The 11,108-nt window shown below is 40.7% G+C and overlaps 2 protein-coding genes across 3 annotated transcripts in view; both read left to right on the top strand.

Annotated features, from left to right (window-relative positions):
• Window positions 1-649: 649 nt before the first annotated feature.
• taf9 (TAF9 RNA polymerase II, TATA box binding protein (TBP)-associated factor) lies at window positions 650-6,313 on the top strand. Of its 2 annotated transcripts, XM_036589067.1 has the most exons (8): window positions 650-779; window positions 1,193-1,274; window positions 1,923-2,059; window positions 2,642-2,776; window positions 4,234-4,315; window positions 5,231-5,272; window positions 5,733-5,843; window positions 5,958-6,313. In XM_036589067.1, the coding sequence occupies exons 1-8, from the start codon at window positions 744-746 to the stop codon at window positions 6,122-6,124; spliced, it is 792 nt and encodes a 263-aa protein (XP_036444960.1). In that variant the 5' UTR covers window positions 650-743; the 3' UTR covers window positions 6,125-6,313. The 2 variants fall into 2 exon arrangements, with proteins under 2 accessions (XP_036444960.1, XP_036444961.1); XM_036589068.1 differs by lacking the exon at window positions 5,231-5,272.
• Window positions 6,314-8,472: 2,159 nt separating this feature from the next.
• The window catches only part of siah2l (seven in absentia homolog 2 (Drosophila)-like), a 34,629-nt gene continuing 31,993 nt past the window's right edge, over window positions 8,473-11,108 (top strand). The window contains exon 1 of the mRNA XM_036587489.1: window positions 8,473-9,034. Within this exon, the coding sequence (XP_036443382.1) occupies window positions 8,558-9,034 (477 nt within the window). The 5' untranslated portion in view covers window positions 8,473-8,557. The remainder of the gene's footprint in view (window positions 9,035-11,108) is intronic.

The raw sequence follows: 11,108 nt of genomic DNA, 5'->3' as shown, positions 1-11,108 counted from the left end.
GCCTCCTCTGCTCGTCTCCCCCTTTTACCGTGACCCGGAAATATTTCCGAATGTCTCTTGTTAAAACGAGATCAGGTGCCAGAATGAAACGTTACCATCTGTACATCTGCTGTAAACATACCTACAGTCCTCGTACAGTGGTGCCGCAGTAGAGTTTGACTTTCCTTTTTAAAGACTAGGAGAACTCCCTTCTAATGATGTATCTTAAAGGTAAGGTAGGAAATGCTTTAAAAAAATGGAGAAAAAAAACAAGCAATTTAGGGATTTAGAGGCAGGCTGTTTGAATTTTTATATATAGTTACAAATGAACAGTTACAAATATATATTTTTTAAACCTGTTTCTTTAAATCATTAGCAATGCTATCAGTGTCAACAAATTATTATGAAAACAGCAAAAAAATAATAAAACAGAGATACATGGAGACGAAAACATTTGTCAAATTCGTTCCACAATAATAATAATAATTAATAATTTAATGATTTGAGATCTCTTTACTGCCTTTTACTGCAGTATATTTCCTGAAGGGGGATTTCTCCTGTTCTTTTTCTCCTTGCTCACTTGTGAGCTCTAGGGCAGAGAGTGAGGCGAGGAGGCGGTTTGAGACGCGCCCTCACAGCAGCTGATACAACCGGAAAATCTCTCGTGATAAACTGTCCTGCAGGGGGCGCATGCGCCCTGCGTGACAGGACGTGACCTCATCAGCGTAGGACTTGTGGGAGGGGAGAAAGGAACGACTGTGAAAATGGCGTCTCCGAAGACTCTGCCGAAAGATGCACAGGTAGCTCTTCACCTCCAAAACACGGCTCTACTCGCGCTCAGCCCGCGTTTCTCTGAGTTAAAGCATTGACGAGCAGCCGGGCGAGATTAAGGCGGATGCTTTGATGAGCGAAAGCCGAAATGTTGGGGCTGCGCGCGCTTGACTGACAGACAGACAGACGGACAGAGAGGATGCCGCTCTGTGTGAATCGAGTTAACGTTACCTTAATCAGCCCAGGCTGCTCTGTTGTGGTCGCTGTCCTGCTGTTAGACAACTTTACAGTAAAGACGAAGCAGGCAGACATATCCAGTGGACACCAGTGAGATGTGTCTGTGCAGACGAGTAGTTCAACTTCGTTTTTCTGTTATTCGGTGTTTCTTTTCATGCATTTGCATTTCTAACATGGTTCATACTCTGTTTTTAATCAAATTAAGGTTATGATTCAGATTTTGAAAGACATGGGAATCACGGAGTACGAGCCCAGAGTCATCAACCAAATGCTGGAGTTCACGTACAGTAAGTTCTTGAAGCTTTTATTTTTAAACCCATATTGCACGAACTCCACCGATTTTTCTAAATTTCTGCACAGTTAAGTTGTTAAGATGTAAACAAAGTCATTCAGAGTGTTTGTGAAATGCTCAGTTCTAGAAAAACTTACTGAGTCAGAACTGTTCACAGTGGTGGTGATGGGAACCAGACGTCTGAAACATGTGATGTCTCCAAAAGCCTGCTGCCTGAGACATTATTTTACAATACTTTGGCTTAAAACGTGAATATGTAAATATACACAGGGCAGAGATGTGCTTACAGGGTGTTGTGCAGCAAATTAGTCCCTAAAGAATCTTTTTTTCCAGATTTACTGCTGTTTTACTGTTATCAACATTACACATAAACACTGTGTAGTTTCACTAATTGTTTTGGGCAGCAAAATAAATGGTTATATTTGCACTGTGGGCATCACAAGCCCTTGGTTCCAATCACTATAACTGTGAAGACATTACAGTTTCACATTAAACCTTTCTGACAAATCTCTTTGTTTACATCTCAACAGTTCAGTCATACAGGATTTTTGAACTGTGTAATTCCCTGATTACAACTTGCAACAATGAAAAAGTTCAAAGTGAAATGGGTCAGTTTGCTTACTGCTCTGTTACTTTTTTGTAGGATATGTCACAACCATCATTGAAGATGCCAAAATCTACGCCACCCATGCTAAGAAGTCCAGTGTTGATGCGGATGACATAAGGTTGGCTATCCAGTGTAGGATGGATCAGTCATTCACGTCTCCACCGCCAAGAGATGTGAGTCATTCTTTAATATGCTATTATTGTGCCAAGATCTCTGCCACAAGTCCAGCATTTCTTGTGAACTGAAGGGCATTAATAGGGAGTTTGTCTCTCCTTTGCTGCAGTAACAGCCTCTACCTTTCTAGGAAGGCTTAACACTGTATGTTGAAACACTGCTGTGAGGTGTGAGGATTTGATTGCATTCAGCCACAAGAGTATTAGTGAGGTCAGGTGCTGATGTTGGATGATTATTTCTGGGTTACAAATGCCACTCCAAATCCAACAATGGGATGATACTCCATCACTCCAAACAACACAGTTCCACGGCCCCACAGTCCAAAGTAGGGGGCTTTATATCCCCTCTAGCTGACACTTGCCATTGAGCATCATGTGCAACAGCATCTTATTGTATTGGCAGTGCTTTTCTATGGAGATAGTTCAGTTGAACACCATTGTCAGCAATTGGTGCACCTTAAAGTACACTGATGTTCACTAATTTGAAGGATTCTCTACAAACCTTTGGATATATATTGTAAGAGTACTGCAAAAACATCTAGCAAAATTCATTCTTGATAAAGCAATGTCTTCTTTTTTTAGTTTCTGCTGGAGGTTGCCAGGCAGAAGAATCAAACCCCTCTGCCCTTGATTAAGCCCTATGCAGGACCACGGCTTCCACCAGATCGTTACTGTTTAACTGCGCCAAACTACAGACTCAAGTCTCTGCAGAAAAAGGTAAGTCTGTTTAAAATATAGACTTCACATACAAGTGTTGGTACTGTCTGTCAACTTGTGATTTTTTGGAGACACCTTTTTTGGTAAGCAGAACTGTTTGACTTTTCTTTGTAGACTTTGTGTGAGTGTCTCTGTTTATGTTGGTGCTGCATTTGTCCCACAGTCCAAACACAGTTTTGTGTTTTTATGTGCTAAGAGTAGTGCAGTGTTTTCCATTCATAGGCCAAATGTATGTGCCTTACCAAGTATCCAATTCTCAGTTTTCATTTTGTCCCATTTCAGCAAATTCCAAAGTGAAATATTTGACATTTTTATGAATTAAGTGTTTTTACTAAACCTTCACTTTAGCCAAGTCTGTAGGATGATTCACATCTAAAAACAAATTCATGGGAGGTTTAACATTTAGTTATTTGATGCCTTATTCAAATACCTAAAAAGTAAGAAAATGCTATGATGAGCTATGATATCTATATATCTATATATTTCAGTACCCATGCACTTCCCTCCACCCCAATGATGCCCCACTGTTTTTTTCCTTTTGTTTATCGTGTGCTCTAAAATAATAATTTAGATCTTTTCATGTGACTTAAAATACAGTTCCTTAAACCGGTGCATTAATAACTTACTTGTATTATACTTGTCAAATTAAGTGTGTTTACATGCACATAATAATTATTTGATTATGGCAGTGGTTATGAAAATATTTATTGTTTTTGTAATGTATTATCTCACAGTATGCATTATTGTATACATTTAAATAAAAAATAAACATTATTGGTTTCATAGTTTGTAATAATACTTTTAAATGTGGCACCACTGTGTCTGTTCCAACTTACAACTTTAGAAAAACTAAATGTTCTGATGCATTTTCTGTATCATGAAACTGCCGTAAAGTATTTTGGTCTTATATGTTTGCCATATCACTCACTTTTAGCAGTTACCAGACTATGTGCTTATGTATACAGTAGGGGTGTAACAATGCATCATGGTATCACAAAACTGCAAAACTGGGACAAAGTACCAATGCAATGTGGAGAATGGACACAGTGTAAAAAGTGTTTTCAGATATGTCAGGAAAAAGCCATGCATTAGACTTCAAAAAATCTAGTAGACACCTGGGTCTTAGCCCAAGAACTGTGTATCATTAATCTGGTATCATGTTTTTACACTGGACTTATGCAAACAGAGCCAGATAACCAGAAGAGCTGCCCTGAGATCAGTAAAGCTTAAAAAAGCCATTATGTGCAATTTGCAACCATAAAAACCCCAAATAAATATTTGCCAGTAATTTGCCAGTGGATTCCTTGAATTTTACAGCATGTCCTCTCCTTTGGTCTTTATTGGTGGGCTGCAAAGCAGCTTAAGAGCTAAAGCACACACATTGAGAGAAGATTGCACAGTTCAGTTAGTTTTATTTATGGCATGGTTCTGATCTATTGTCTGGTGTTGTTGCGTAGGTGTCCTCATCTGCGGGTAGAATAACAGTGCCACGGCTCAGTGTGGGGGCAGTTTCCAGTCGGCCAAGCACACCAACACTTGGTGAGTTCTCCTGGGCATTCTGATAACAGAATAAGCCCAAGTGCACTGCAATGTACTGCCTACTATTACAATAGTTGAGTCATGCTTCTCTCTTCAGTTGTCAGAGTTGTAAAGGTATGCTGTTTTCCTTCATTAGGAAAGATATTTGTATTATACAGAAAAAATCATAAACCTAGTGGGTAAAGTAGAGGTGCATAGTTGTAATCAAATAGTTGGTTACCAGTTCCAGGTGCCAGTTTTTAAGTACTGAAATCATTGTTAACGTATTCATCAAAAAAGCCTCCTTTTATGAAGGGCTGGTCTGAATAATCTGAATACTCAAGTACTTGTTCTTTATGTTGTTATTAGTTTCTTATTTTTTCCATTTAGAAGCATCATCTTTTATTAAGCTATAAAAAGTGTCCAAACTACAATAAACTTCATCAGCAAAATCCTTAAGTTAGAATAGCTATTGCTAATATATATATATATATATATATATATATATATATATATATATATATATAAAATGTTAGCAATAAAAGAATTACACCTGCTTTAGTTGGTGGCCTCCCAGGCCACATCATCTCAGCTACCAATTTTCAGATGGCCATAGAACCTAAAAGAGCAAATGTTCCTGAAAAAACAGTTGTGGGAAAACTTTGACGATGAAAAATCCTCCTTGTACAATTTGCAGTAAGAGTAAGAGGAGGCACGACAAGTTTAATGAATTTCAAACTAGTAAGTAATGAATCTTATCCAACTGTTGAATCCACATTGCCTCCAGCCCTGCTTTGTCATATAACCACTTCAGGCTGGAGTAGGAGCTCCCTTCTCTCCCTATAGTTAAACAATTTTAGCAGGTTTAAATCTTGACTGACACAAATAACAGAATAACTTTTACCGCTGTATCAGTGAAGTCTCCTTCCCCCACAGTTAATACAGTGCAGGAGCTGCAGGGCAACAAGATCATAAAGTGTAAGTAAATTATTATTTTAAAAGTTGTGTAGACCGCTGTGAAATTGACTCGGCACATAAGAGCGACAGGACGCAAGGGCTCACATTTTAGGTGACATAGGATATGTGTTGGGCGCAGCCAACGGGACTGAAACGTCGATTAAAATGGAAGCGTCTGATCCATCAGGACACTGTTGCCGTCTACTGGATAGATTTTGAACTGCATTAATGAACTGATTACATTATGAACCACACCAATCAAGGTAAAATTATGGTGATTGTCTTAAAGGTGGTTTTGAGAATGAGTTTTTTTAGGTAGTCCTTGGAAAGCAATATTCCAAACCTGTAAAGTGCTATTTGGGCCAGCCCTAGTCTTATGTGTCAATACTGAATAAAGCTGTATGTTCAAGTGTTTTTAATAATCAGGTTTTGATTATTTCCCCAGCCCTAATTTTGTGTTTTTCTGTCTGTGTTTTTCCAGGTACCCCCACTGTGCAGACCATGGGCAGTAAAGTGGGAACTCCTGTGTCACTGACAGGCCAGCGCTTCACTGTCCAGATCCCCTCCTCACAGACTCCCTCTGTCAAGACAGGTCAGTGCCAGTTTAAATACTAATGGGTGACGTCATGAGTGACTGCATTTTATGTGATGTGAAAACTATGTGCCTTCATACAAGTAGTTAATGTGACATTTGTCATATTCACAGCTACCCCAAGTACTCCAGGTGCAGTCCAGAACGTCCTGATCAACCCCTCTCTCATTGGCTCCAAGAACATCCTCATTACAACCAACATGGTGTCTCAGAACTCGTCCAGCGACTCAGGCTCTCTGAAAAGAAAGCATGAAGACGACGACGACTATGATGCTTTATGACCCTGTGTATAAGTTGTAACAGTAGTCTAGATGCTCATTGCTAGATAAGCTTGTAAATATATGATAATCCTTTTGAGTTTTGCTTTGTCAGCGCCATCACTTTGTTTTTGATTATACCAGTAATAGCAGGATCTTGACCATTTATTGCTAACTTTTGTATGTAAAAATAAAATGTAGCTGCTAAACCCATTTTATTTTGTTTCTCAGATGATTTGCAGAATGATTGTTAATACATTAAAGAAATAAAAACTTGGAGCAATTTCAGATGATTAGACAGATTATGGCTTCAGTTTGAAGTACTATGAATTGACTGAGTAAAGGCAGTAGTTGACCAATAGGGGGAGATAAATCTAAATCATTTTCAGTTAAAAGGTGAACCTTCGTGCAATTATTTCTAGACCTGTTTTTTTTTTTAGGATTTTAATTAAGACCACACAGCTATTTTCTGTTTACACCAGTTATGAAGGATGGTATTTATAAAGGGCTGAATATTAGGGGTGGGGGATTAGCGTGTGATATCAGAATTCAGATAAAGTGAGCCAGTTATCTCTTGTTGTCTTAATTCTTTCTCTCCTTCATGGCTAATGCTCACAGCTTGGATGTTTTTGATCAAAATCCAGATCTTTCTGATGAGTATGAGGGAAATATATTGAAACATCTCTGATATTTCTGATATCCTTATAATGTAATTGGAAAGTTGAAAGAAAAAAGGCAAAACTTCACTGCATTAAGACTTTCTTACATTGGTGTACTAACATTCAACATGTAGCCAATCACTCAACTTAAATAGCATCTGATCAGCTAACAAATATTAAGGGTCAGTGTTCAGTACTGTATACTTTCTTTATGAGAATCAATACCCACATGAAAATATTAATACCAAGTGTTTTCTTTCAGTTGTAAACTGAATCTATGTTTTTATGAAACTTAAGGGACATTTGGGCCAAAATAAAAAAAAAATATCATTGCTAAGTCTATTTTGAACATGCCTACTTCTCTCCTACAGTGGTGCCACACTAATCTCTGGAGTGACATTTCCTGGTTTAAAGACCAGGAAGACCCCCTTTTGTAGCTGTATCTTGAAGGTGGAAGTAAAAGTGAAAGATTGAAAGACTACACGTGACTGAGGATGGCTACTTGTGGTCTGACTGTTGGGAACTTGTTTCACTAAGTGGCCAATTCAACTGCATTATTCCTTCAACAAATCATTTTTAACGACCACCTGAGGTTAGCGCTGTCACAGTGCCACAGGTGTGTTCGTTAGCCTCGGTCAGTGGCTAGCAGTCAGGATCTGTAAAGCGCTGTATGAGACTCCCATTGGTTGAATTATGTATTTGTGTAATGCATGCTGGGTATTGTAGTGAGGGAAAATATGAAAACATAAAAAATGACACAAAATCGTGAATTCTGATGCAACTGAGGGGCTCCAGTGCTGTTGTAGACAAAAGACACAATAAACGCTAATTCAGAGTCCTTGAATGTGTCTTTGCGCCTGAAAATGTGAATAAGTGATTGTAGGAAATAGATGTGTAGAACAAAAGAAATACGTTCACCTCTGCCCTTGGCCTCATACAGACACATAAGACGGAATGCTCTGTGATGATCGTATTGCACGGTTTGCAGTTTTTATTATATATTACATGATCAATAACAGGTTTTAAGATGAGGAATTTAACCTTATAACATGGAACCTGTGAGTTGGACCAATCAGAAGCAACCAAACACCCAACTACTGTATACATGAAAACATAAAAACAACTGATGTCAGTCTGGTACAATACGTTCAGTGTTCAAGCCTCAAGCCAGGAAAAGCGTATATGCTGGTCTTCTTGGCCAAAAAAAACTTGAACCTCAATTTTTAGAAAGTTTGAATCATAATATTGGTAAGAAAAATCGTTGCCCAAATCGTTCAGGTCCAGCAATAAGACTTAAAAGTGTCGTTGTCTGAAATCAGGATGTTAACCTTAAGGTTAATAGGGATTAGTTCAGATCTAAAAGGATATTAGCGGCCTGTCCCTAAATAAATACTGACTGTATGTGCTGTAAACCCTCTCAGTCCGTGTCTTTTCTCCTGCAGGGTTACTGCAGTAAACGCTGTGCTGGACTGTAGACGGTCCTGCTGGGCTGCTCCCGCTCCGTGTGGTGAACTCAGTCACGCTGATCTCTTCACTTTCGCTCGCTCACTTACTACAAGTCCCATGCGTGTAAATACCCAGCCATTGCATAAGCGGATCGATTCGCCTCCTCATTGGCTGACACAGCTGTCAATCACAGCGTTCGCAGCCAATGGCCTCGCTCGCTTCTCTCAAACAGTGGCGGCCATGTTGTATCCGCGGGTGTGTGTATGTACTACGAGCTGCCGGTGTGAGTATGTGTGAGACCGAGCGCTCCAGACCAGACGTGGCTCGAACGTACGCGCTCTAAACCTTCGCCATGAGCCGTCCGTCCTCAGCGGGTGGAGCGGGCGGAGGACTGGGAGCCGGTAAGGCAGGAGGAGGGAATAAACACGGCGGCTCCGGAGGAGGAGGCGGTGGTGGAGCGGCTGCCGCCGCTGCTGCAGCCGCTGCGGCCGCGGCGGCAGCAGCAGCAGCGGCGGCGGCGGCAGCGGGGGTTTCGGGCTCGGTCTCTGGCTCCAGTTCCGTGCCCGCGGCCGCCGTGGCCTTGCCCACCTCCGCCGCCGCAGCCGCTGCTCTGCCCGGACAGTCGGCCGAGCTGACGGCGCTGTTCGAGTGTCCGGTGTGTTTCGACTACGTGCTGCCGCCGATCCTGCAGTGCCAGGCCGGGCATCTGGTGTGTAACCAGTGTCGCCAGAAGCTGAGCTGCTGCCCGACGTGCCGGGGCCCTCTGACACCCAGCATCAGGAACCTGGCGATGGAAAAAGTCGCCTCCACGCTGCCTTTCCCATGTAAGGTAAGAGAAGAGGAGAGAGGAGAGGAGCTCGGCTCTCGGTTAGCTTAGCGGAGTTACTGCAGGAGGCAAAGCGAAAGTTCAGCAGACTTCATATAGGTTACTTCCCCCTCAGACTGTGAACTGACGAACGTTTGAAACACATCGTGGCAGTTTTTTTCTTTCTTTACTTTATCTTTCTATCTTATCTCACTCTTTTACTGGTTTGACGGCGCCGAAATGAGCGAAGTGATCTGGGAGGAGTTGAGGAGGAAGTGTGTGTCCATTAGCTGAAGTTCATGCTACAGGTGTTTGCGTGTCTGACAGTGGGATGCTCTGAAATGAAAAACCCTGTTCTGTACCAGTTTGACACCACCTGTTGTGTATTTACACCAGTCCTGAACAGAACAGTCCTGTTCCCTCCTCCTCTAGTTCTTTTCCGTTTGAAGAGCCCCTGGGCTCCAGAGTGTTTGTTGCTTTTTTGCATTTAGAGTTTGGTGTAGGATGTAAACATTGTTAAAGTCTTTTAATTATACTGCCTACTCTCCAGTCCATGTGGTCCATGGATATGCTTTGAATACATTGTTCTAGTGACGTCACAAAACCAACACGTTTACACATCCACCTATTCAGACCCCAGCAGATTAGCCCCGCCCATTCACGTTGAGGATATAAGGAAGGTTTTTACCTATGCCCAATGTAAATCTCCACTATCCTGCCCAGCGGCGTCCACTCTTGTGGACTTTGGACCTCCGTTCTCTGACGTACATTGAAGTGCACAATGTCAGGCATATAAAAAGTGCCAGTATGTTGGCACCTCATCTAAGACCACTTTCAGGGTTGGTATTTTGGAAGACCTTTTATTTGTCTGAAATATTTTTAACCATTGTTTAGTAATTTTTTGAAGTTCTCGTTTTGTTTATGTTACCATATGCGCTTAGCTATGAATTTTGGGTAACTCCACAAGCAAAGTCTGCTGAAGCCTGAAGCTATCCCCCTTACAGCCTAGATAAATTACAGAATTCAGCAGCCCTCTGACCCTTTCTTGGTGGCGAGTATGATAAGTCCTCATGTGCGCATTTCAGAAGAGGACCAAAGATTTAAACTGGTCACTAGACTGCCCAAACATTTATACCATTTATATCTATCAGCCTTAAAGGCACAGTAACAAACCAGCCTAATAGGGCTGAACGATATGCGGAAAATATCTGATTGTGATTTTTCTGACTAATATTGTGACTGCAGTTACATTCCAATTGTTATCTGAGATATATGATTTAGGCCTGGTTTGTTCAGAATATCCATCTTTCCTGGCTTGATTCTTGACCCTTCAATGAAGTGTGCCAAACTGCCAGTAAGTTGTGGTTGTGATGTCACAACACATGGAGGTTCTAATTTATCTACAGGCGCTTCAGGAGTTTTTGATAACACAGGCTTTAAATAAAAAAAATTGCGGCTCTTGCGATTTAAAAATTGCCCTCTCTTGAATTGCAATTTTGAACTTAAAATAATTACTCTTTCAGCCCTACAGCCTAATTACTTCTAAGGCTGGCTTTACAGGGTAGAACTTTCATGCAACTTTAATTTTAGTTGCCTGAAACCTACATGAAACCAAGTTGCACTCATGTTGCATAATATAAAGTGTTCTACAACTCATTTGAAATGCAGCCACAACAGTTGCAAGCATTTCAACTTTGTAGATCAAGTTTCATAAAACAGCCCATCAAAATGCAAATAACGTGTCACGTGATCATACTAAATAACATACTTTCAAATGATTGGTTTTACTGGGTTAATGGGCAAGAAAGTAAAACAAGGCTGTTACTTGGTAAAGACCCCCCCTTTGTGTAACTGTCAAGTTGCATGCAAATTATGTTGCAGGCAGTTCATAACAACTAGTTGAAAAGTTTTAAGTTTCACCATATAAAGCCAGCCGAAGGGACAAAGAAGTTAGAAAATGGTAATGTAGAAATGAATTCTGACATTTTTTGTATATAAACTGATAGAAATATCAATAAACCTCAGGGGAAGAACAAGAAACATGAATGATATAGACTCAAACAGAGCTTAGTCAGCATGTTGTCTGCTGTCCTTGGGT

This window comes from Colossoma macropomum, unplaced genomic scaffold, assembly GCF_904425465.1.
Source record: "Colossoma macropomum unplaced genomic scaffold, Colossoma_macropomum, whole genome shotgun sequence".
NCBI lineage: Eukaryota > Metazoa > Chordata > Actinopteri > Characiformes > Serrasalmidae > Colossoma > Colossoma macropomum.
This window is presented reverse-complemented; position numbering and strand designations above follow the sequence as displayed.

Bases quoted from the DNA above. Each gene is read 5' to 3' on its own strand.
- taf9 (XM_036589067.1), top strand. From the start codon at position 744: ATGGCGTCTCCGAAGACTCTGCCGAAAGATGCACAG. The intron at 2,060-2,641 runs GTGAGTCATTCT...TTCTTTTTTTAG, and splicing joins CGTCTCCACCGCCAAGAGAT to TTTCTGCTGGAGGTTGCCAG. The intron at 4,316-5,230 runs GTGAGTTCTCCT...CTTCCCCCACAG, and splicing joins GCCAAGCACACCAACACTTG to TTAATACAGTGCAGGAGCTG.